The sequence below is a fragment of the Lates calcarifer genome, linkage group LG6 (genome assembly GCF_001640805.2).
Source record: "Lates calcarifer isolate ASB-BC8 linkage group LG6, TLL_Latcal_v3, whole genome shotgun sequence".
Classification (NCBI taxonomy): domain Eukaryota; kingdom Metazoa; phylum Chordata; class Actinopteri; family Centropomidae; genus Lates; species Lates calcarifer.
In genome coordinates, this window is record NC_066838.1 from 25,678,256 (window position 1) to 25,705,238 (window position 26,983).

General features: G+C 40.8%; 1 protein-coding gene and 2 long non-coding RNA genes across 4 annotated transcripts in view; 1 reads left to right on the forward strand and 2 right to left on the reverse strand.

The window, feature by feature from the left end:
- LOC127142593 (uncharacterized) overlaps positions 1 to 813 on the forward strand; it is a 4,096-nt gene extending 3,283 nt beyond the window's left edge. For both annotated transcript variants that reach the window (XR_007813465.1, XR_007813466.1), the window contains exon 3: positions 511 to 813. This is a non-coding gene — a long non-coding RNA (uncharacterized LOC127142593). The remainder of the gene's footprint in view (positions 1 to 510) is intronic.
- A 112-nt stretch (positions 814 to 925) lies between these two features.
- On the reverse strand, positions 926 to 4,686 carry LOC108873294 (uncharacterized). Its single transcript, XR_001959391.2, has 5 exons — positions 4,633 to 4,686; positions 3,675 to 3,738; positions 2,806 to 2,887; positions 1,996 to 2,060; positions 926 to 1,410 (listed from the first exon to the last, which is right to left on the reverse strand). It is a non-coding gene; the product is annotated as an uncharacterized LOC108873294 (long non-coding RNA).
- A 1,859-nt stretch (positions 4,687 to 6,545) lies between these two features.
- srms (src-related kinase lacking C-terminal regulatory tyrosine and N-terminal myristylation sites) lies at positions 6,546 to 26,690 on the reverse strand. The gene is made up of 8 exons (XM_018661472.2): positions 25,747 to 26,690; positions 23,258 to 23,379; positions 18,149 to 18,315; positions 13,472 to 13,619; positions 12,689 to 12,847; positions 10,893 to 11,074; positions 9,832 to 9,988; positions 6,546 to 9,244 (listed from the first exon to the last, which is right to left on the reverse strand). The coding sequence occupies exons 1-8, from the start codon at positions 26,124 to 26,126 to the stop codon at positions 9,045 to 9,047; spliced, it is 1,515 nt and encodes a 504-aa protein (XP_018516988.1). The 5' UTR covers positions 26,127 to 26,690; the 3' UTR covers positions 6,546 to 9,044.
- Positions 26,691 to 26,983: the final 293 nt, after the last annotated feature.

Sequence of the window (26,983 nt, forward strand, 5' to 3'; positions counted from 1 at the left end):
GTATACGTCAAAAAACATGAAAAAATGTCATAGTATAGTATGGCGTCAAAAAACGGTCAAAAAATGTCATAGTATTGGCGTCAAAAAACATGAAAAAATGTCATAGTATAGTATGAGGTCAAAAAACATGAAAAAGTCAAGTATAGTATGCGTCAAAAAACATGAAAAAATGTCATAGTATAGTATGGCGTCAAAAAACATGAAAAAATGTCATAGTATAGTATGGCGTCAAAAACGGTCAAAAAATGTCATAGTATAGTATGGCGTCAAAAAACATGAAAAATGTCATAGTATAGTATGGCGTCAAAAACGGTCAAAAATGTCATAGTATAGTATGGCGTCAAAAAACATGAAAAAAGGTCATAGTATAGTATGGGGTCAAAAAACATGAAAAATGTCATAGTATAGTATGGCGTCAAAAACGGTCAAAAAATGTCATAGTATAGTATGGCGTCAAAAACGGTCAAAAAATGTCATAGTATAGTATGGCGTCAAAAAACATGAAAAAAGGTCATAGTATAGTATGGGGTCAAAAAACATGAAAAAATGTCATAGTATAGTATGGCGTCAAAAAACATGAAAAAATGTCATAGTATAGTATGGCGTCAAAAAACATGAAAAAATGTCATAGTATAGTATGGCGTGAAAAACGGTCAAAAAATGTCATAGTATAGTATGGGGTCAAAAAACTTGAAAAAATGTCATAGTATAGTATGGGGTCAAAAAATGTCATAATATAGTATGGCGTCAAAAACGGTCAAAAAATGTCATAGTATAGTATGGCGTCAAAAACGGTCAAAAAATGTCATAGTATAGTATGAGGTCAAAAAACATGAAAAAATCCAGGTATTTCAAAGATATTACTGACATTAGCACATAAAAATTAAATTATGTATGTATTATGTATATATGTATTATGTAGAAACTCATCATTTAATTTTATTTAGAAAGTTCACGTAGCAAACATGCAGATTGTTGTTTATATTTCACAAGATCCACTAAAGATAGGAAAATTGATTTTTGTTTTAATAAGTGAATGGCAGTAGCAATTAGTTGTAGTCAGTAGTTGATTTGAAATTAATACTAATAAGTTAGTACATCTGTGAATGTTCTCAGTCACCCAGGTGCTTCAGTCAAATGCAACTGGACCTCTTTTGGGATCCTTGAAGATGTTTTGCATCTTAGGTAAACAACCTCTTCAGTTGAAGAGGGCTTTTGGACAAGGTGAAACATCTTCAAGAAACCTAAAAGAAATCCAGTTCCCTTTAAAGCTGGCACTTAAGAGTGCCATGAGCTGGATGACTGAGAACCTACCGAGACATAGTCATTTAGTAGTAGTACAATAATAACTAACACATTGTTGTGTCTCTGCAGGAGGAGGGGGACATGTCAGCAGCTGAAGTTCTGGACCTGGAGAGGACAGAAGAAAAGAAGAGTTAAAAAGCTGTTCATGAAACAGCTGCACTTCATATTGAGCCAGACTGCTAGAGGACCTCCAAGTGGAGGGCTGTGTTAAAGCTCCACACCCTCCTCACAGTGACATAGACTGTAGTTATGAGCAGACTAACATGTCTGTCATTATGACCACTAGGAGGCGCTTTGTTTAATTCTCCCACCAAACACAAAGACTAACATGTCGGTCATTAAGCTTAATGACCGACATGTCATTAAGCTTAATGACCGACATGTTAGTCTTTGGTGGGAGAATTAAACAAAGCGCCTCCTAGTGGTCAAACACCTGCCATTATCTTTGTTACATGTTGTCTGGAACAAAATCATTAAAGTTTTAATTGAATTTCAAACCTATGTTTTACAAATATTTTTATTACAGTTACAGACATGTAAAGGTTTTAATTTTTACTATCTGCAGCTACATTGTGGAGAAATACTAATTAATAGTAATTAAAATGAATATTGCAGCTTTAGCTTAGTGATGTTTGTTCCAGACAAACAGGTTTTAAAGAGTCAAACTGAGAAGAATAAACTCACACTGACCTTCTGTCAATCTTCTTGTCTGTGTCTTCTCTCTGTGATTTGCTGGTTGAAATTCTGGTTGAGTCCTGTGATGAAAAATCAGAAACAACAAACATCAGCAACTTTTGAACCATTAAAATAAAAGCACAGAGGGTTTCTGGGTAATGAAGTTCAAACTCTCAAAAAATAGAGAAGTAAAAGACACTAAGAAAACCTGAAGAATTCTATGTTGAGGTAAAAGTTGTGCTCTTCTGTCTTTGAGGGGAAAATCATGACTGTTTAAAAATCTACATCTTCAGTCACCAACAAGAGCCACAGTTTTTCATATTTAAACAGGCTAAGCTGATGTAACTAGGTGTGGTCCTGTGAGGAAAACTACAACACACTACACATACATTGTAAAGGCTAAATGGTGAGAGAATAAAACAAAGCGCCTCCTATTGGTCAAACATCTGTCATGATCTTTGCTGTGGTTTGTCACTTGTCTTAAGTTTCTCTATTTTCAAAGCGTTTTACAGATCATTTTATTAAGCAAAATGTCAAATATTCTCCACTAAATTTGTACGCATCATGGAGAAATTTTACTGTTTTTCTATATTACTTTATTGATCCAGTAATCCAACATTTGAGACTTTATATTAACTTGACATGAACAATATGGCAAATGTAGATTGGGTCTTCAAATTGTATCTTACACTCAGATTCTGTATGATAATCTACATTATATAAAAAGAAGAGTAAAGCCAGATTTAAAAGGTTTTATATTTTTTTCAGCTACACTGCAGAAACATGACATGATAGATGGACTGAAAAGAATAAACTGACACTGACCTTGAGTCTGTCTCTTTTTCACAAGCTCAAAGAACTACTTTGTTGTGTGAGGATTCTGCAATCATGGACGAAGTGGTAACACCTGGAAGAAATAAGAGAGAGAGATATGGAAAGGACTGTAAATTGATATAGTTAAAATTACTACACCAACTGATATCTTAAAACAACATTTTATTTGTATAAGTGATACTGATTTGTACAGTGTAGTCTAGTAAATGCACATCAGTAAAAACTTGTTTGTAATGTACTGTCAAACTAAATAAAGATATTTCTCTATCTCAATAATATATATATATATATATACATCAATGTTTCTCTGCCATGTGGCCACAGGACGTTGAGAGCGGCTGTTCGCTCCAGTTCCAGATCCAGTTGTCTGATGACAAAAATCCTTAATCTGGTTTAAGATTATAGTTGTAATGTTATATAAAGTGATGGTGACTTGACTTGAAACATTTAAGTAGTTTGCTGAAAATGTTTTAATATCCAGCCAACAGCCTGTGCTTATGGAAAACACTGGATTTTTTGTACCAAAACACATGTGACAGCAAATGACAGGAACAAATAACAAGTAGCAGTAGTGGCTTGGATGAGTAGGCTTTCAAAGGCTCATGGAGTTTGTGGAACCTGAACACACTGTGCCTTCACAGAAGACCATCACTAGCCAGATTGAGAAAAAGTACAATGAGGCAGCTACAGCTCTAAAAAGGGAGGTAAAGTTGGTGCATCTGTACACTACACTGCAAAAAACATGACTCGACATGATGACATATTGTTTGGGTGAAGGGCACGTGTTAACGATGACATCACAACTAATCTACTTAAATTGGCTTGGCCAAAACTGAAAGCAAAATGTTTAGGACACATACCTGTTTGGTCTGCGAGGTGACAGCTGGTGTTTCCCTGCAGGCTGCAGCAGCTGAACATGCAGACCTGCAAAACACAAGAGCGACACTTGAAAAACTAATAAACTAATAGCCAATAACCAAAACTTCCAAAAACTTAAAACAGTGTAAGCAAACATGAGGTAAAATCTAGTTTACATACAAGATGCCTGCTACAAGGTGTAAGAATAGCTTCCTTTGTCGGTACAGTCTAGAAGAACACGATACTGAAAACTAACGCTAAATCCCTAACGATCACAATCATGTTATTTAAATAAGCCATTAATAACCCCTGAGAGAAAAGCGGTTACTAAATAACATTCAAATTTTGAAACCATAACTTTCACTTTCAAAGCCTGAACTCAGACGTTCAAATTTTAGTTTCAATACAATGACTTCTACAAGCTATCTCACCTCATACATCGTGGAGCACAGAGTTTTCAAGCCTGCATTTAACACAGAACTGTGCCCAACCAAGTATGAAGCCACCACAAACAAATTCACAACATAACAAGGGAACGATGGATAGCTATGGACAGATTACTACAAGGCAAAGGCCCAGGAGGTCTTCACCTGCAAAGTATCCCGGAAATAAACGGAAAAAACTGACAGGAGGCGGCGCATAACGACTAGAAGACACAGAAAAGCCAAAGGAAGCGCAAAACAATCACAACCAGATACTAAGCTGACAGTGAAACGTGAAATGACCAAGAACGACACAAAAGCTGACCACAAGAAGATATGAAACAGCCAAGCAGAAACGCAAAGCGACCAGAGAGCAACGCTGCCACGAGGAAAAAAACTTAAGGCGTAAATCGACGCAAAAACAATCTCAATAAGATGCTTAACCCACACAGACAGACTTTAAATGACCAGAGGCCTGTACCACGGAGCAGGATTTGAATTTTGAACTTCAGGTTTAACTCTGGGTTTTCAGTCTTACGGTGGTTCACTTCTTCTCAGGGTAAATCACTACGGTAACCGATGCTGAACAGCTAACCTGCTCCGGAGCAGATTAACTAACCAGCCCAACTACTGACCAATCACATCACTGGAAAACTAGAGTCGTCATTTCTGCAGGATCCCAACAGGGACAGAGTTTACAATAAAGTGACAAATGATAAAGATCAATAGATATTTTTAGAACTGTATAATCGTTGAATATTTGTTATATCTGTTGAATATTTCCCGCAATAATAAATGAACATTTCAGTCAGATTGACCGCAGACATTAACTCTCCTCTCTGCTTCAGCAGCAGAAACACTCTTTTTTTATCTGCATCACAATAACTCAGAATAAATCACCATCAGACTAAAGAGCAAAAACGCGCACTCTGTGAGAAACAATCATTTATTTACAATAAATCCTCAGCTTGATTTTGATAACTGGAAATTATTTCTAGCGTTTTTATTGCAGTCATGTGATTGTATTGTTCATTTCACCTTGTTAAATGCCATATTTGGACGTGGATATAACCGAAACGACAGGCAACCATCAGTGTTAACTATCACATAATATTAGGTAGCTTACCCATGATTCTGACAACGCTGCTTTTAACGAACAACTCTGCCTCTTTCACATGAACGCGCCCGGGAAATTCTGGATTGACTGTGGTTGTTAGGTTTAGTGAAGCCTGATAAAGATAAGATATCCTGGGTATGTTGAACTTGCTTCGTAGTACAGGCCTCAGGATAAAGCACAAAATTGGGGGAAGACTCAAAACGTTTGCAAAGTGACCTCAGAGAGAGGTAAACAGACCGAGAGACACTCACTGAGTTTTCATCCGTCTATGTTGGTGGGCCAGAACCCATGTGAGCGGGGCTTTAGTCACAGAAACACAAACAGAGCCTCACCACGCAATAAAAACACTGGAAATGAATATAAAGCCAAAAGATAACAACAAAGGAGAATGCTAATGCTAACTAGTTAGCCTTACCTTCTCGCCGCATGTGTCTTCAGCGTCCAGCCTCACTCGTGTTCGATAAAAACAGCTCAAGCGCTTGTTCTAACATCCAGCAAGTTTCTCACGGTGCCAGCAGATCGAAGCGACGACTGAAGCGTTAGTTTTACTCCATATTTTCACGACTTCTCCTCAGTTTGTTTGTTAGCCGCTGTGCTCTCCCTGCAGTCGGCCATAGCCAATGACGTCACACGCCGGCCAACGTCGGTAGACCAAACCCCGATTGGTCAGCGTATTCTGCTCCGCCCATTTAGCTTCTGATTGGTCGAATCAGCGGAAGTTACTCACTCAAAGTGCAGACTGAAAAGCGTGATCGAATAATACACTCGCGGTTCACAGAGAAGCTCTTACTGTTGAGGGATCTGGGGGTCCGGTTCGTGCCTATAAAGTAGCGGTAGGTGTGCACAGCCTGGTTCGAATCCAGCTCAAGGCGGGAACCTGGATAAAATCTGAATAAATATTAGGTGTTGGGCTAACTGCCAACTCATCTGCCTTAGAACAAGGTCCAATATATAAAGGAACAATCATATTATCATATAAAAATCACAGTAAAATCATCAACTACTACTGACTATCATCATCCTAACAATCTTAGTTAACCTGTGTTGATACAGGTTAGATTATCAAGATGAGAAAAATAACAGCCTCAATACATTGAATCCATGTAAATGGAGAATTAAAACTTTCCCTTAAAAGTGCACTTGAAAAATATTCTTTGTCATACAGTGAATTGACAATAGCCACCTACATATTTTGAAGATTTGGTACTGTGAGGAATTCGATAAATCCACTTACCATTACATGCATCAAGGTCAAGCTTCTTTGTGTTCTTTGCCTTCCTATTAAGTGAAGTGCTTTGTAAACATATGACAAAGACAGTAGATATAGACACATGTCAAAACAATACTTAAAATATTTTATTCTTTGCACTACTGGTGTTTGGTACCTGATGGCACACAGCCTAAAACACAAAACTCAATCTTGTGATTATGGCTCAAGTTTCCTGAACTTGGCTTTGTCTTCTGTAAATGTCATGCATAAAAGACCAAAGTTGCATTGTTCTCAAATTGCATTGCATTGCAACATTGTTGTACAATTTTGTGGTGTAGAAATCCCACTCCCCGCCCCCTCACAAAGTGTCTTCTGGATATGGCTGATTCACTGTGCAGGACTTTTAGCCTTAGTGTTCATTTTTGTAGTTTTTACTCTGTTATGTAAACATAAGCACTCAAGGTGTTCCTGGCCATTACATTGGGCCTGTAGAAGAGTTTTAATAACTTAAGGCCTGTACACATGGCACTATGGCCCACTGGCTTTTCAAGCACTGGCTCAGCCACTATTAAATGTATCACAGGAGGATAAAAACAATTGCCATACTACTCTAAAGAAACTGGTATCCAGATGTATTAGATATGCAACATGTTGCCAAAACCTTCTCAAATCCCTGTAACAGAAGGTGGGCTGAACAAAATACTTTATGCTTGTGGTTAATATCAAGACTAACAGTGTGCAGCGATGCTAGGGGCCCCGTGAGTCCAGAGGACAAAACTGGTGGATGGATGAGAAATAGAGATAAAACTCTAGCACAGTGGGTATTTCAGGGCTTCTCAGGCTCAACCTCTCTCAGTCTAAGCTGTACTGGATCAGTGCTGACATGCTAGATGTGCTGTGTAATGCTTGTGCAGTGTAGTACATTGCTACACTGCTAAGCATTAGTATGTATTCTAGCTAGCATGCTAACTTGTGCATTCTTGTTAGCATTAAAAGCATGAGAAAATTGATACTGCTCTCATGTCTCTATGCAAAAATAGTTTTCCAGACAGCTGGTGAAAACTGCAGTCATTAACACACAGCTGCTGGTCACTGAGACATAGTTAAAGTACTTAATTAATCTACCTGCAAAACTGTTACAAAGTGCTATATGACGGCAGTTCTTGTCGACGTTTCATCAAAAAGCCTCAGTTCAGTTGCCTTCAGGTCATTGACTGGGAGTCTTGACTGATACACTGTAAAATTGTTGTATTCTCATTTCTATCTGAGTATGGGTTAAGCAAACTAGATATAACAGTTAGCTGGTGAGTTTTACTGGTGTTGGTGGGTGTATCTTTTTAACTTAAGACAGAGCCAGGATAGCTCTTTCCCCCTGGCGAGGCTAATAGGATCTTGGCTTTGGCTCCCTGGTTAATGTAGAGACATGAGAGTGCCATCAAGGTTCTCATCTAACTCTTAGCAAGAACACGAAAAAGCATATATCCAAAAAGGCTGCACTATTATTTTAAAGAATAAACTAGGATTTTTTTCACGTCTACCTTAAAACAATACTTGCATGCCATATGAGAAGTAACAGAGTCATTGGCTGCTGTAGTCATTCCTTAACTGATAACACTGTGGCTTACACTAGAGGGAGATGACTTACAGCTCTGCTTACATGTTAATAATTTTTGTGGTATTTCTGTTTCAAAAATGTTTAAATCACATGTCAATACCATCTGAGAAAATGGTCCACAACAGCAATGATGTCATCATCACTGTCAAAATGGCGACCACTGAGCTCCCTCTTCATCTGGAGCTGATGTGATTTTTCTCTGTTTTCTCTATTATTTTCAAACGTGTACCTTTGACCTATCCTTTACTCTGAAAGTACAGTACAGCTGGTTGTCATAATTAGATAATGCACCTCAAAAACTGAAGTGCTGGGCCAGAAGACTGACGCAATCTGTGTCAAGATCGAGACCAAAGTGTTGGACCAACAGACCAACTGGCACTAGCATCCCTATAGCACCAGGCCCCTAGCATGGCTAAAAACCCAGCAAGCATTTAATTATTGCACATAACCTCAAATTTAGCACTGGCTTTGCAGTCAAAGACCTGTGATTTCATAACATTTCAAAGTGTGCATACACAGACATGGCACGTACAGAAGTAATAAAATATTATTTATAAAACACAGAAGGGTATAAAATTAAAAACAGTTGGTGCTGTGAATGTGCCGAGGGGTTTAGTGTTAAGTTTCTTTTAGGAGTGTATTTACACACCTTTCTCAGGCTATTTTCAGTCATTCATTTAACTGCTGTCCTGTCTTTCAGCCATTTTCCTTCTCAGTTTCCCCTCTGATTTGTTTGATTTGGCGAGCATCTTCTCCATCGCCTCTCCAGTTTCTTGTGCTCTTCCTCCCTCTGTCCTATCACACCTTAGTGTTTTTAAAGTACATATACCCTGTTGTGGAAGTGTATTGCGTGGGGGAGGAGAATATTCCTTGCCATTTCTCATCCCCCATTCCTTATTCCTTCATTTCTGTAGTCCATCCTTCTGCCAAAGTCCAGTTGCAGAGGATCTTCTCTTACACCATTTATACCCTATAACTGCCCTTTTCTCTGCCCAGGTCTCCATCTTTCTAAACCTCTATGGTCTTGAAATATATCCTGGCATAGATTGAATCCAGTTGGCTGTGCAGGGCGTGGAAGGAGGGTCTCTTGGACGGCTCAGCGGCCCAGCAGTCCATCATGATGCGGTAAATGTTCTGAGGACAGCGGGTCGGACAGGGCAGCCGAAACCCAGACGACAGCAGATCCAACACCTCCTTGTTGCTTTTTCCTAAAGTAAATTAAAAAAGCATGAGCATTAAAGAAGTTTGCTGTCTTTTTTACCTTTTTCTTTTACAGTGTTCAGAGGACTGCAGTGTGCGGATAGATAGCATCCACAACAATTATAATGTCAAGAATTGCTGCAAAAGTCAACATCATTCCTGCAACATATTGAGTCCGGATATTCAGTTATCTTGAAAGATCATGATATGATTAATCATGAGTTTAAAAAGTGCTTAAACTATGAAGCTGATGCAACCTTAAATTTTTCATTATGTCAACAAATCCCCTGAAAAGACCAAAACGAAAACCAAAATCTCTTGGTCTGAATTTTTTTAGCAAACACTTTCCAGCAGGAAGAAAGAGACTTTTTTCAGAGATGGTTTGATGCTCTAGTATTTCTGGCAGCAGGATGGTATTTCAGGCTTTGGATAAACACACAGTACTTGTTGGAAGAGTCATTGTATTGATGGTCCATTATGTAGCTGTGAGAGTTGGTCAATAAACAGGTTAACACACTGGAATCAATTTGCAACAAAAGGCAACATATCTCCTGTATATTCTCTTTTTAAAAGTACAAAGTAGTTAACAGTATACCTTCATAAGGCATTTTGCCACGTGACATCATCTCATACAGCAGCACGCCAAACGACCAAACATCCGACTTTACAGAGAACTTCTGGTAAATGGCCGCCTCAGGAGCCGTCCACCGCACGGGGATCTTTGTGCTTCGACTGGCTGTATAAACACTGTCCTGGTGAGGGAGAACATAAAGGGTTAACTAGATGTATATGCACACTTTAACTTTAATGGTGCACTTTTTAGCCTTTTGTGTTTCTCAAATTGAAGACTACATTTCCCATCAACCCCCACTTGATGTAGTTACCCTTATGATGCTGTTTCTCATCACTGTTTTGTGTAAATAACAATCCAGCTGAAAGAAAATGTCTTTGGCTCATTTGCTAAAATGCATGGCATAATTTTTTTCTGATCACTCGGAAAAGCAGAAACTTTAATGTGTGCAACAGCTCTAGTCTGAACAGATTTAACTGACTCTATCAGCCCGACACTAACATGATGGAAAAAAAACTGTTCATGTCTCTTAGAAACAGCCAGTGTGTATCCATACAAGTTAACTTTCAATAGAAGAATTAGTAGATGAAAACAAGATAAATCAGTGAGTTTCTTGCAAAATAAAAACTGCCTTTACAAGTAGAGACAGTCTTAATGGAGTGTCTAATTTATTTACAGTAAATATTATTGTCTGTGAGTATTGAGGTAATGATGTCCTCATGTTTGAATGATACACAGAACATTAAACTGTCTCTGTCTTTACTAATATAAAGTATTACAGGCTCTGCAAGAGTAAAATATTTATTACACAAACTATATGAGAGCTGCAGCTGTCATTTTTAACTGTACACTGAGCAGACAGAAGGAGGGAGGAGTCATATTAAGTATTCATGAGTTTACACAGGAACAACAAAGCACACTATATACATATTTAAAAAGAAAACAGATAAATAACTGGTGTTATTCTAAAATAAGAAAATGGTTCAACACAGATGAGACAACAAATTTAACCCCCCTCTCCCTCTCTTCCTCTCTCTCACACAAACACACACACACACACACACACACACTCCCTGCCACCTTACCTTAATAATCCGAGCCAGTCCGAAGTCGGCCACCTTGCAGACCAGATCGTCTCCCACCAGGATGTTCCTGGCAGCCAGGTCTCTGTGGACGATGTTTCTGTCCTCCAGGTAGGCCATGCCCTCTGCAATCTGACTGCCCATGTAGATCAGATGAGCTGAAGTCAGCACCTGGCCTTCAGCCGCTGAGAACACACACACACACACACACACATTCAGACAAACAAGAAAGAACAGCAGGGATTTGTCAGGCAGGTCAGGTGTTCTATGACTGAGCAGGTTTTCAATAACCCACATGATGCCTGAGTCCTGATGCACAGATAACAAAACAATACTTTTGAACAAACCTTTTTTAGAAGGGTATCTGTGGTATGTTTTAACCTGGGCTTTACTTTCCCATGTTTTTGGGTGTAAATGATTGATAGGGACAAAAATCTTTGGGAAGAACAGTATACCCAGACATTACGATCAACTGCTGAAATACAAACAAACGGTGCAATTGTCTATGTCAAAGTACGTCCACCAAAGTGCTTGTTTCTGCCACTAACACGCTCAGTGTCTGACTACATTATGGAGAGGATTCTTACAGAGATTTAGTTTAATCAGAAACATCACTATACATCACTACCAGACTCCACTGATAAAAACAGCCATTAGTTGTGTGATTGTGTTATCCTTATTCATTCATAATAACAATAACAATCTGAGTGTGACTTTAAAGCACCTTTACACTGTTCAAGAGTTAAATGTCATCAAACACTGGAAGTGCATTTCTCTTAAACAACTCAAGGCACATTCAGAGCTCACTCACTCATTCCCAGAAACTGGGCCATGAACGGATGTCATATTTTATTCCTCTCGTTCTAACGTGTTGCGAGTAGTGACTGACTCTCATAGACCTAAATGTGTATTGCTGTGCAGAGAAGCAAATGGATGCCACATCATTGGAGGAATCACATCGCATTGTTCTCCTCCTATTGGCAATAAGCAGCTGTAGAACTAAACTGGTTGCTGAGGATACAATTTGCACGAGAAAGCATGTAACAACAGTAGAAATGGTTCTGCTATTTTTATTGTTACTGTGACACGGGAGGCTGATAATGATGGCAGATCCTTTTTTCACCATGGTAAGGAGGAAATATGATTACTGGCAAATGTAAACATTTCTCTTTCTTTGTATGTGTGAAGTAGAGTGGGAGCTAACAGTGTGCAGAGGGCAGATAAGTACAGTAATGACATGCAGACACACACAGCATCTACTGGTGTGAGAAACATCTGAGTCAAAGCCCTCACACTCGCTCGCTAAGACTCCCTGTGATTAAAGCCTTTTGTAAAACGTCAGAACAATATTTCTCTGCCAGAACACAGATTATAATTCCATTTGCTTTGGATTTAAGGGGAAGAGATTTAACGTCACTTGGCCTAAATACTGTTTCAGAGGGCTCTCCAAAAAATGTCTGAGGTAAGGACTGAAATTCTCAAACCCAAGAGAAGCAAAATTGACTTTCTGTTCTAAATCTCTCTGCATATTAAAGCGACAGTGGAGTCTGCTCTTTCAGAGAGCGTCTGTGTGAAGTTTCCAAACAGGAAATAAATCACTACAGAGCACTTGTTGTTGATAAGGAGTGCCTCAAGATAACTTCTGTTGTGAATTGGCGCTATATAAATAAAAATTGACTTGACTTGACTTGATAAGGAGTTGAAAGTTAAATGTAAATATCAGAAGTATTGTAAGTCTTGTGGTGCTGGCTCAGATATGTGTGCACCCCGAGCTCGTTACGTTGTGTTTGAACACTCACAGGCGAGGTACGACTTGAGGCTTCCTTTGCTCATGAGTTCTGTGACGATGTAAACCGGCTCTCCTCTGGAGCACATGGCCAACAGCTGGATCAGCTTCGGGTGATGGAGGCTCTTCAGCGCCTGAACCTCCTTCACAAACTCGTCCTGCTTTGTGTCCTCTGGAGGAGGAGAAACAGAAAGCTCAGTGAGTTCACTCTCATTCATTTCTCAATTCTTTAAGTTTTTTTTGTTTTTTTTTCAAAGTAACCTGTTAAATGAAATTTCTCCCTCCATTTGATACTGAAATACCTCAGAGTCATTGCTGTTGCTGTACTCCGGTTCTTGATATCACAAACCTGCAAGGCCACATTCCAGGCCACTTTATATCATGTCCTGTGTTGAACTGGGATAATTCCTCTGTTTACCCTTCATGTGTCGGGACGGGAAAACAAATGGAAAATTACAACTTTACTAAGCTGTAAAGTCCTGACTCAGGGAAATATAAACGGCTATTGAGTGTGTCAGAATCTGATAAACAGTTAACTGGACTTCCTGGTTCGTATTTTACCTTCTCAGCAGCACCTGTAGGAACACACCCATGCCTGCACAGCCCATTGACGTTTTTGTTGGGACTGCTATTGTCATTCTGCACACAGCCTTACAGAGTAATCTGAAACCAGGCTGAATTTTTTTTGACAGGGAAATTCCCCAGGGAACCTTTTAATCTCCAGATAAACAGTATTTCAAACACCATCTTCAGTCACATGATTTACTCACTTCACAGTTTCTCTTTGCAGTCGTACCTTGTTTCAGCATCTTTATGGCCACCTTCTTGTTCTCTGTGGTCCACAGAGCCTCCCACACCTCTCCAAAGTGTCCCTCTCCCAGTTTCTTGTGGAGTTTGAACTCCTCTCGGGGTCTCTCCCATGGCTCCATGTCGAACAGTTCCCGCTGCACAGAGACGACGACAGGGTGAGTCCAGACAACTTTCACATCAAACACTTCAAAACAAGTGGACTGACAATTCTGCAGAGACATTTTCTAACACTGAAGGACTGTGCATCTGAAATATTGTTTGATCCATCAGTTTTACAATAAGTCCTGACTCTGCACAACACAAGATGCTGAGACGCACAAACAGGTTGGACGGTGAGAGTTGCTTAGTTGCAGAATTCGCTTGACCCCTGTGTGATATTAGACCGGTCGCTGGGCAAAGCTTAGATACGAACTGGAAAAATGTTGTATCAGACCAAAGGAGGTGTAGTGCAACAAAGACAGATGAAAATGTGTTTTTAGGAACAGCAAAGTGCATCTTTGATTGTGGATAAAAAAAGAGTACAATGTGTTGACATTAAATAACATTCCCTCAACACGTGCCATGCAGTGTGTTTTTCTTGAACGCTGGCTGTGTGGTTCTGTGACCGATTATTTTTGTTCTCAGGTCTATCCTGAGCGAATCACGCTGACAGAACACACAGCCAGAAGAGAAATCTTCTTCTTTTTCAGATTTGATGCAGGTGCAGACAGGTTTTCCTTTAGATGATGATCAGCAGATCGTCTGTGTAAGGTGAGTGAAAGATGAATGAAAGGATGAATGAATGAACCAATGAATGAAGAAAGGAATAAATGGACAATGTGAGGCTTAAAAAAACAGCACATGAATTCAGATCATTTTATGATAAATTTATTCTCATCAATAATCAGGTGCTACAAAACATTTTGTTCTATTGATCAAGTACTTTGATAAACATAAAATGAAATGAAGAGATCAATGAAATGATTGGTTAAATAACATGATTTATAAATTAACAGTCAAATAACAATTATTCATATATATATATATATATATATATATATAAATATAAAAGAGACTACAAATCAACTTCAGTTCATCTTCATATTAAAAAAAAGTAAAATGTTGCTTTCTGTGTTGCCTCAGCATTGTCGCTTCAACACATACATCATCCAAAACAAACTGAAATAAAAAAGGATGTTCAAATTGAAATAAATGACCTGCTACGTCACAGCCTGTTATTTTACACAGAGAAAACAACGAAAGTTTTTCCTCATCATCAGAACAAATTATGGCACGTTTTAAAAGATGGCAACATGAAGGTTAGACAGGCCGTTTTATTAATCCCACTTAATTAAAATGTCGTCTCCCACTAATAGCTTCTGAGTTTGACAAACTTAACCACTTGAGCTTTAACACAGTTCACTGACCACTTTATTGGACATAAAAACACACAAGATAAATCTGCTTTTAGGAACTAAAAGCTAACAGATGAATCAGCCTATAAACCAAGCTTCATCACTTTTTATTGACCGTTTCTCTTTGCTGCTTCATTGCAGAAAACAAGATCTTGTGCCAAGCCGATAAAAAGTGATTGAAAGTATAGTTAGTGGCCTTTTCTAAGGGCAGAACATTTAACTGGTGGAAGATTTAAAGACGTCTAAATGTCCTGTGAATGCCGTAAGATCAAAAACCAAGACGTAACGTCACTTCTTCATACATGGGAAATGTTGTATTTCTTGATGATTTTGTTTTCTCGCAGGTCATTGCTGATTGTTTGAGACCCAAATATGAAATATGTCAAACTCAAAATGTCAACAGTGAGCTGAGATGATGTTTAGGATTCAAAGATGCAACTAAAGACTGTAATAAAGTCACGGAGCAGATCCTTCAAATGTTCCCTCTCTTAAATCAGATCAGTAACAGCTGCAGAGGAGTCGGGAAATATAAATGCAACGCATAAAAATCATCAATACTCGAATGTAAAATAGATTTATCCTGATATTTGCTGTTTCTAGCTATGTTTAATAATATCTTTAAGATAAGAAATGGTTTAAGTAAAAAAAATCCTTCAATGAAATGAGGAGGGAAAATGATTGAAATGAAAACAAAATGTGAAAGTGTTCAGTAAATTTTCAGCTGCTGTTAGCTTCCCATGCACTGTAAGTGGGTTTCCTGTGTGTGTGCTGTATGTTAGCACATCGTCTTCACCAGAAAAAAAAACAACAAGTTATGTTTCTCAGTAGATGAGGAGACTGGAACCTCATCACGTTCTGCATCATTTGAGCTTTGAGTGGAGCTTTTTTTTTATCACCCATCTAGAAAAGTAGCTCCACCAACCATTTATCTCTTAGAACCAGATAGAGATAGAGATAATGATATTGTTACCCAGAAATCTGCTGTAACACAGGCATTTAGTATGATAAAAATGTCTGCAGTGGCAACAGAGCTGAAATTCCTACTGTATGTAGGTCACAGGATAGGCCTAAGGTTTAACACCTGAGCTCGCAATTATGTTACTTTTCCAAGATAAGGTCTCCATTTTTCTCTGGGAGTGCAGTGCCTGTGTACATGTGCTGAATCTGTGTTTGTATTTGCTTGTGTGTTTATGCCTGTGTGTGTTTCTGCCTCAGTGTGTCCGTGGCCTCAGACTCACAGCCTCCCCTGGAAGGGAAGAGAGAAGAGGGAGGAGTCACTGAGTGGCCTCTGATAGAGAAGAAATCCTCATTTTATGTTCTTAAACACTTTTCATCCACGTGGGAAAAGCTGCAACTTGATGCTCGTCTCTCTTTTCTCTAAATGTTGCGTAACAGCCATTTATCTTTAAACATTACTCTGTGTTTGCCACTCTCTCAAAAACACGAAGAGCGGGTGTGCTGTTGGTGGTTTCTCGATTTGCAGTGAAAAGTCTCCAGATACTTAGAAACCTCGGTGAGCTCTGCTCCGTCGTCTCCCGCCGGGCTCGAACTGATGAGCCATGAATAAAGAATACAGCTCGCTGGGGGTTTAATTTAAGCTGCAGTGCAGAGATAGCGCGTGTAATTACAGCACGGCCACGTGACTTTATTCTAAAACTGCTCCAAATATTTTACTCTCTGGTTATTCACTCTCCAAATATATTTGCCTCTCGGTGTTAATTAATGCAGATAAAGCATAAGACAGCGCTCATTAAATTCCTGCCGCAACGCAACAATAGAAAGAAGAATTCAAGAGCTTTGTTGTACTTTGTCTCAGATTCAGACAAAAAGCTGCTCAGATTAAGATACTGGAATAATCTGAACAGCAAAAACTGAATATTGGTTTGAATTATCAGCCTCAGTGGGAACTGCTCATCAGAAGCTGTTGAGTCATTATTGCCTGCTCATTGAGAAATACTACAAACTACTACTATTACTACTACTACTACTACTACTACAGCAGGTTTTTATTTTTACAGCAACCATCGATCACTGTGTGTCACCATCAGCAGGCTGGAGGAGGGGAGGATACGACGGACTGATTCAAATGTTAAATAATGAGTCAAATTCAGATAAAAGTCTCATGTTAGGATTTTACATTAATTCAGAATCTGTAACCACAGTACAACATATCTGTAGTTCAGTTAAACCTAATTTAGTTAAACCTTTTATATATATATATATATATATATATATATATATATATATATCTGTTCCTGTGCTGCTGTAATTTCTCTCCTTGGGATCAATAAAGTCATAATCTCACCTTATAAATCTGCCTGTGTTTTAAATGTTGTAAGTTCAGGTGAGTGCATGTTGGAAAACGGTCAGATCACACATTTACAGACATTAACATGGTGTGTGAATGACAGACTCGTGTCCGTCATGTGCACGCTCGTACTTTTATCTTTGTGAGGACCAGTTAGATTTTTGGACATTTAACGTGAAGACATTTTTTAAAGCAGCTATAAATCAATACTCTTCTAATAACAGTTTGATAATGTGAAAACACTGTCAGAGTGAAAGGAGCCTCTGGCACTGATGAACCTACAGAGGATTTTCAGCTGAATCTGCAGCTTTACAGTGAGTTTCAGCTCGTTGTTCATCGGCCACAGCAGGCAGCTGTACAGAGCCAGTGTCCACCACCTGCTGAGACAGACTCAGTCAGAGAGCAGCTGGTGAACAGAGTGGAGCATGTAGCAGCTAAAGAGCCAGATATTTCCCTCAGGAGGTGGAGGAGGACAGAAACAGAGCTAGAACAGAACGAGTACTGGACTCAGACTCATCACCTCTCCACAGGAATGATCATGTTGCTCTGTAACTGCTGGATGTTGGTGAGTGTGTCAGCAAACAGTGTCTTATTAATTCATCCACCAGACACAGCAACATTAGCATTCATTTGTCGTCGTGTTTCTGGCCTCCTGAGTCCAATACTCACTCTCTCTCAGTTAAACGCTCCACTGTGTTCACCATCTGGTCTCTAACGGCGTCAGGTAGTGTTGCTGAAAACAGTTACCTGCTGTGAAAGGCAACGAGGTGACAACAGCACTGAAAGTTGTGAGCATCACTACAAGCAGCTCCTTCCACATTACACAGTCATCTGATCCGTTGTTAATTAAATATTGATTAATGCAACTTTAAAGTTCGAGGCGAGGAAATGCATCATGTCCACGAAGGCCCTCGCAAGGATAGAAGTAAAAACGGAGTGTTTTTGCGTCTCTGTGTCCTACCTGCTGGGCGCAGGGCTCATCCAGCGGCACTCCCAGGCTGCGGGGGTTTTTCTGATAGTAGGAGATGAGCTCCCCCAGTGTGGCGAAGGAGATCTTATCTGAGACGAAGTACGCGCCGATGGTGGAGCGCTGGATCCTGAAGTGGTAGACTTTCCCCTCGCTCCGGGCTGTGGGAGGGAGAGGAGAGAGATAGTTATTAAATGTGTGTTTAAAAAAAATGCACTATATATAATTATACTTTAAGCAGAAATAAACTGACTGACTGTCACTGAAAGCTAATTATTATTATTATTCATTTCAGTTTGAGACGAAGATGTATTCCCTGAGCTGGAGGGAGGAGCTTTCAGGCTGAAAATGGCAGCAGGGCAGACGTGTCAGGACAGTTATGTCACGCAGATCTACAGTAGAAACATCCGACAGACAGACAGACAGAGATAAAGGAGGCTATGTTGTTCCACTCATGGCTGCCCTAGATTCTGAGGATGTGCAGCTCAAAATGCTTCTTTGAGAAGAGTTTTCAGGACATGTAGAGTTACAGACAGTGTATGAAGAACAACCAAGAAATCTACTGATGAAAAATCTCCATTGCAAACATCCTTTATTATCTGAGCTTAAAGGTCATAGTGAAGAAAATATTTTGGCTGTTCTATAGTATAACCTTTCTGTAAATATAACCTTGAGCTACAAACAAATGAATACGCTGCCAATCATTTTATTCCTGCTTCAACCTAAATGACTTGATCTGCAAAACCAAGACTGCCTTTGTTGCACTTTTCTTAATTTAACAAACTGCTGTATCAAGTACAATATTACAGTGACGGCAGTCGTCCAGATGAGGCAGTGTGGGAGGGGTGGCTGCATTCCTGTTGTCCTCTCTTTTTTCTTTATTATTTGTTTGTCTCTTTGATTATTTGTATTTTCACTTTAAGAGAAGCTGTAAGATCAAGATGTGCTCGGGTTAAATCTGCTAAATAAATAAACTTAACACTATATCCAGCGACATATTCATCATAAAGACCATAAAGAGCTTCTATATAAGCAGTCTAAGTCCCTGTGAAGAGAAAGAAACACAAGCAGCACTGAGGAAGTTAAATAGAAGGTAACTGTGTTTATAAAGGATCTTGCAGAAATGAAAAGTGCTTTGTATAAAACAGAAAAAGAAAAGCAAGATGAAAGGACTGACTGGAAAACTAGGTGGAAATTAAGATTGTTTTCCTCTCTGTTGTTTGTCTGTTGCAGGTTTACAGTTTATGTAAGCTGTATTTTCTACCATGAAAACCAGGGTCACTGAATGAAGGACAACATTATACTGTTGCCTGTGTTTCATTCTTAATTTAAAGCCACTGTGTGTAGAATGTGAATATTTCTGACTTTGGCGAGTCGTCATAGCAGAACAGGCACAAACACACCGGCGCATCCCACAAACCTGACCCGATAACACCGAGATAAACCCGCTGGGCTCTACACACACTACACCAATTCTCACTTGGACGGTCTACAAACATTTTTCTACAAACATAAACAAAAAATGACACACAGTGGTTTTAAATATCATCACCCAAGTTTCCTCTTTGGCTGCCTCAAGGGAAAGTGTAGCTAAATGCAGCTTACAGTCAGATACTGGCTGCAACCTGGAAACACACACACATGTAGAGACACTGGATGCAGACAGGGACACATACACACTATAATTTACTCTCTATGAACATGTGCATGTTTTTATGGTTGTGTGAAAATCAGAGAGAGACAGTAAATCAGACAGAAATGTGTGTAATGGTGCCATAAAGCAGAGTAATTGAAGGTGTGGTGTGTTCTTCCCTCACACTCATGCATGTATGCACACAGAGTACTGATGATGCATATTTCAGAAGGACCAGCACAGTGAAAATTAAACGTGTAATGGCAGCATTTTCCCCCTGGGACCTAAAGGACCTTGAAGACACGAGGGGGGGAGAAGGGAGAGGGAGGGAGGAAGGACAGATAGGTAGAGGAGAGGAGAGGAAAAGATGTCGCCGCAGAAGGAGAAAAGAAAAAGAAAGGACAAAGCAATGAGGACCGGAGAGAGAGAGATCAGGTGATCGGGGAGGGAGAGAGTGATAACAGAGGCTTTAAAGCCACAAATCTCCTGACATCAGGGAGGTCCATTAGAGAATTGGCTGTGGGCTCATTCAGTGGAAAAGAGTTGTCTGACGAGGACAACTGGCTTCAAATGTAGGTTACATCAGAAAGAAGACGAGCCACTAAACTCTCCTGCTGTTAAAAGGAAACTCAACCGTCCAGACATTATTAGTTTCTACTGCTTCAGCTGCTGCGTTCAGGTCTGCGCAACAACTGCAATTTACTAAAGATCGTGTCTGTGTGTCAAGGATTAACTCCAGTATTTCTGAAAGTAAAATCCTTTTTCTTTATCTCTGCTTTATATCACTGCCAGACTCCATTGGCAAAAACAGTCATTTTACTAACAGAACATGGGAGTTGCTGGAACAACACTGCCTCAATCTGTGGTGCTTATAAATATAAAAAGGATGTGAACACTTCTTCCACCACTGAAAGACACACAATAACACAAACTAACTAACAGACAGAGGCAGTGGTATTCCAGCAGCAACCGTGTTCTCCATGAGGTACAATTCCTGTTTTTGTCAATGGAGTCTGGTAGTGATGTATAGAGATGTTTCTGCTTAAACAAAAAGCATCTTCCTCTTTAATAAAAAGCTCTGTCTCTGCAGGAATCCTATCATAATGTTGTCAGACACTTAGAATAACAGTCTGAGCCTGGCTGTGGACAGCAGGGTCCACCCTTATTGCTTATTGATCATTTCCACCCCAAAACCACGGGAAACCTGAGTTGTCCTTGAAGTTTTGAGCTGGAGCGAGGAGGAAACGATCTTAAACTACCCTGCTCTGTGGAAACAATATGCCCACCAACCATTTCTGTTTGTTTGCAGATTAAACAAACAAAATATAACATTTAATTAGTGAGCTTTGGAGGTGCTGAGGTGGCGATTCCCTGTGCCTCCAGCTACTGTGGGAGGCTGTTCTAATTATCTCGTGGCTCAATGCTGAACACACTGACTGAATGAGACTGGAATCGATCGTCTCATCGAACTCTCAAAAAGAAAACATCATCAGGCCATACGTGTGTGGAATATCTGAGAGCGTTATTAGGATCTTCAACACACTGCATCCCTACATTTTCAAAGCCAGGAGGAACACACAGACCTATCAGTGAAACCAATGCATGACTCAACACAGGAGGGCCGGAAGACAAGGGACGCTCCTTCAACCACAACAATGTACATATTTTGGGCGCAGAGGAGCGAAGAGAAACCATCCTTCAACAGAGGACGAGGTCGACGACAACGCTTCTCCCCCATCTGTAATTCTGTCCTTTCATCGCCTCCCAGGAGGTTTAACAACAGCTCCTTTTATACAGCCTCTTCAAGGCAGGGATGCTGCCCTTCATTCAACCCTCCTTTGATAGAAAATCTGTCCATTTCCCAAAAGTTAAGATTATTTTTTCACAAAGCGAACTAGCAGCCTGAGAAAAACTACATCGTCTTCTGATTCCAGATCAGCCGAGGGACGTTTGTCAAGTTTCACTGCTGCTTCGACACCTTTCAAATAAACCTCATGATTAACTAAAACATTTCTACGCTGAGTGAAACAGGGGAAAACAAGAGAGTGAAATATTCACTTGTAAGTGAAGTGAGCAAAGCAGCTGGTGGATATTTTGGCCGACAACAACTGAGGACGCACGTGTCGATCAGGTTTGAGACAACACACCTGTGAATGAAGCTAAAATCAGATGCTCTAATATAAACTTCACAAATCAAGATGATAAAGGTCAAAGACAAAATAAATTAGTGTCACACCTCTTTTTAAAGTCAGCGTCAACACTTTGTTTCTGTTTCATTCACAGTCATTCTAACTGCTGTTAGACTGGTCAGGTGAGAGGTACTCTCACTCTACTGACTCATGTCAGGCAGCAAACATATTCAATAAAATAAACAGGTGTGGCAGTTACTCCTGTTATTTCTATAAATGTAAACAAATCATATTTAATTGTATCTATCCACCAAATACAGCAACACTGAGCAGACAGAGACGCTGTTGTTAGTCAACATCCAAAGCTTTAAAACTGTCGACCTCCAACATGGCGGCCTGAGGGCGTGCAGTGTCACCTCGTGCCCTCTGCAGCAGGAGCAGAGGAAATCGAAGGCAGGGAGATTAAGGTTGACAGTGACCAGAGACCCTGAAAGAGAAAAGGGCAGTGGAGATGGAGAGGGGTGGTGGTGGTGGGGGGGGTGGATAGAGGACAGGAAAGACAAAGGGAGGAGGGAGAAATGCAGCGAGTATCGTGGACGGGCTGTTCCTCTCTCTACAGCTACACGGCCAAACTGAAATACATAAACACTTAAAGAGGAGATGGAGACGCTCCGGCTCTGACAGTATTTCAGAGCTCATTCCACCGTCAGGGAGGTGAATGACTGACACGAGACCTTTCAGGCTGATCAAAAACCAGATGCACCGCCACATTCTGGACCGACTGGTTTCACTGTGAACACAGGTCGGCAGCGCAGTGGTCGAGGTGAGAGATAACCATGGCCTGTACCTGCAACGCCAGATTTTTCTAATGTTGGACAGAGTGAAGCGGCACAACTGGAAGACAGATGCAACATGGTCAGAGAAGGTGACTTTGGTTGGGGCGAGAGATGTTGACTGCAGAGACCGTGGGGTCACCTGGAGGAAACGACAGGGACGGTTGGAAGAGACTTTTCCTGCTTCTGTGGGAAATACATTGTAAGAGGATGAGGGAGGACCTGATGAAGCTTCACACACTGACTGAGGTTGTCTGAACGGTTGTTTGCTGATCAGCTTTTTTTAGACTGCACCCTCATAGTAGGTTAGTTTTCTGAAACTAAGTTTGATTGTTGTTTATTTAGTCAATAATATTTAAGTTACAGAGGAATAGGTAGGATTTGAAGCGCTCAAGTGGAAAAGAACGAAGGCGTGAAGAGACTGGGAAAGGTCAGAGGTCACTGGTGAGGCTGAAGCGATGTCTGGATGGATGAATGGTCGGATGAGTGGATGAGTGGTGGTGCTTACCGGAGATTGTGTACTCGTCGCTGTGACTCTCACTGATACGAACCAGGAAGGAGCCATCTTTGTTTTGGGAAGCCAGAAGCAACTTCTCAGCTTTCACTCTGTTTATGTTCCCATAGTACCACCTGAGCAGAGAGGAGACGGACAGACGGACGAGACGGGAGAAGAGGAGAGAGAGCGGGATGAATGAAGACATACATCAGAGAATAAGTGAATAAATGAATGAATGAAAGTTGTATGGACAAAGAGAAGAAAGAGAGAGAAGAATGTGTTACATGTGATAGCAGAAACACACACACACACACAAGCAGAACATAAGGGCAGCTAAACTCACACACAGATCACATAGATCACATTTTGCACATTGTCAGCTGACAGTCAGAGTAAAGAAGGTGAACATTACAGAAACAGTTAGACAGTTTTACCAACTGGTCCAGTCAGTTACAACAACAGCAACAGGTTTTAGCAACCGACATGTACGACCATTTGACAGCTCCTGTACACACGACACGAGCCATGTACCAGTGAATCTGGTGAATATTTTTTATCCTGAAAGTAACTTACAGTCATAAGACAGTGAATTAGTCTTTAACAGTAACAGTGAGTCCTGTCTGCTTGCTCAGGCGTCGGAAGCTCACCTGTATTTACTTTAAGTTATCAGGGAGGGCGGGTCTGTTCTCCATGACGCTCAGGTTTCACTGAAACCACCGACAAGCAGCAACTCAAGAACCAGATAGAAGATATTATGATATAAAAAAAAGACACTAGAAATTCTGTGGTGACATTTCAGATAAAAGATGAAATCTAAAACTACTGTAACTACTTCTTTACTCTCTGCTCCTCCCTCAGACAAAACCCAGGACATTTATTCTTTATTATAATAATAAAACTGTAGAAGTTACCTGACAAATGTGACAATAAAGACGACACTTCACTGTTTTTGAGTCCACTGTGCTCCTGGGAACACTCAGTGGGGATTTACGTACATAGACATGGACCTTTCTAAACTGTGTCCAACTGTAGTCCAGTCAAGTTCTAGACACGTCTCAAGAATGATTTAAGAAAACAGGATGCACAGTCTGGTGTGGCACAGCAGTGAGTCTGAATACGTCTGTAAATGACAGATTTCACTTTGCAAAAATGTCTAAAAACATGTTTTCACTTCATTGCCATGGATTAACAGGTGTAGACTGACAGGACAGAAATGGCAATATTATCCATTTACAGATTAAAAAAGTGAAGGGGTGTGAATACTTTCTGAAGCCCCTGTAAATGTTCCTGCCTTTAAAAGTGATGCTACAAGAGATAATAAATGGCAGTGATTTTCTTTTTCACTGCCACAAAAACTATTTAACATTCCTCTTTGTAACATATTCTAAAGCTACAATGATCCTATCAGGAGTCAATGATGCTGTTATTGTTCTCAGGCAGTGGCCCTGATCTTCAGTTTCTGTGGTGTGTTTGAGGACAGTGGGACATGTGGACTCAGTGTCGGGTCAGCAACATGAAAACAGGCAGTGAAGTCAGCCTTGGAGAGAGAGCTCAGCTGAAACATGATGATCCCCTGCAGGCTGAATGAATAATGGAGGACCTGCAGCTGCAGAGCAGCGAACACATGCAGGCTCTCAGCTACATTTAGCTCCTGTCTGGTTCAGGAGCAGCAGCTCGGCCTGGTGGTTTCACCTCCACAGATCTGTGTTAAACTTTGCTTTAAACACCAGGAGGATGCTGAAACGATTCATTGATCACTTGATTCACAGACAGTTACTGTGCTGATTAATCACTGAAGTTATTTTAGAATCAAAATTCAAAACCTCACTGCTTCTCTGATGTGAATATTCTTAGTCTGTGGGTTTTGGGCTGTTGGTCGGATGAAACAAGGTACCTGAATATGTCAACGTGGGCTTGGGGAAACCATGAGAAGCATTTTTATTGTTTTTCTATAGTTATTGACCACACAATTAGTCAATAATCATGATTAAGAAAGCCCAAGTTGAAGTTCAAACCGCCTGTCCTGTTTGACAGCAGCTTAAAACCAAAAAATAAATTCTGTTTTGTATCAAGACGAGAAAGAAGAAGCTGTTTTTTCCTTAAAAAACACTTTCTTCATTATCAACACAGGTGGCAGTTAACTTTCTAAACACCACACAACTAATCAATAGTTTCAGCTCCTGGATAAAAGTCATATCAGAGACCAAGAACCATCAAATGTTCAATAATCAGAATGTTTACCTATTAGAGAAAATGAATCTTTAACTGGCTGAAACAGGTAAGGAGCTGGATCCAGAAAATATTTTTGGAGAAGAAGAAGAACAGTTGCTGATAAAAATAGATGCAAGTTGAGTTTCTGGATCTACTAATCAATCAAAGCAGCTGATCACTTCAGCTTCACTGATTCACCTGCAGCAGGTGAGACGCTGAGAGGATCTGTGGGACTGAACAGCTGGAGTAAGAGCAGAGGGATTGTGTGTTTTTGTTTTGTAAACACTCACTTGTGTTTGGCGAACTCGTCCTGCAGCAGAGCCACGTAGTTCGCCGGGATCAGCCCGGACTCCAGAGACCCGGTCAGCTTCTTGGCCAGCACGTACTCCCCCCGCTTCTCGATCACCGACAGCTTGTCCCCTTCCTTCACCGTCAACTCGTCGTCGCTTCGGGCCACGAAGTCGAAGAGCGCCGCGTACAGCTGCACCGGCCGCTTCTTGGGCGACGGGATGCGGATGTCGCCGGACACGGTGCGGATCTCCGCCGCCTGCGCGGCCGGGTTGGCGATGACATGGTTGTGGTTGGGGACGTTAGGGTAGCGGAAGTCGGGCCATATCCAGTTCCAGAGCCGGTTTAAACACGGCATACACGAGCGACAGCAACTCTCCATCCCGGGACATGAAGCGGCGGCGGGTTTATTCCAGGCGTTATTCTAACACCGATCGATAAGACGCGCTTCAGGGTTTATCAGTCCGCTGAAAACGGCCTTTTACAGCCTACAGTCACCAGCTGTTCAGTCCCCCGGTTTCCCTCTCTTCCTCTGGCTGGAAACATAATGCACCACCAGCAATAGTTGGGTAGATTAGCCGGAGGAACCGGTTTTTTCTGTTGAGATCATGGATCTTAGCTCCGCGCCTGCAGTGCGCACGGCGGCTGCGGGAATGCGGAAACGGGAATGGAGGCCATCCAAGCCGGATCGGTTCTCTGCAAGGACTCGGCGGCGGCGCGACCCAAGATGAACCGAGAGTGTGAGAGCATGGCTCCCCAGAAAATGTTAATCCACTGTAATCTGCAGCGAGGGAGAAAAATGCTGCAGCCGCTGACGCTCAGGTGTAAAATCCACCGAGGGAGAGGGAGAGGTGAAGGTGAGGCAGCGGCGCGGTGCGCACGAAAGTTTGGGTTTGGCGCTCGGCACACCCCCTGCAGCTCACACACCTGCGTACTGAAGGACACTAATGGGTGTGTGTGTGTGGAGAGAGAGAGAGAGAGAGAGAGAGAGAGAGAGAGAGAGAGAGAGAGAGAGTAGTTGAAGGTCTGTGTGTGTTCTTGGCTCCTGCAGTAGTAGTAAGTACATTTCGCTAAAGGTCATTTTGGTTGAGTAAACGACGGAGTCTGTGTTTGCTAAACACTCAGTATCAGTGTCAGGTCCTTCTCTCCTCACAGCGGGCTCCACAATAAATCACCTGGAGAATAATCAATAAAAAGATTTTTAGTCTGTTCACATTAATCTCTGTGTAACTAAACACC

Coding starts and splice junctions, on each gene's coding strand:
- srms (XM_018661472.2), bottom strand. CDS start 26,126: ATGGAGAGTTGCTGTCGCTCGTGTATGCCGTGTTTAAACCGGCTCTGG. Junction 12,848..13,471: donor CATAAAGATGCTGAAACAAG/GTACGACTGCAA, acceptor CTCCTCCTCCAG/AGGACACAAAGCAGGACGAG. Junction 9,245..9,831: donor TGGCAAAATGCCTTATGAAG/GTATACTGTTAA, acceptor AATTTACTTTAG/GAAAAAGCAACAAGGAGGTG.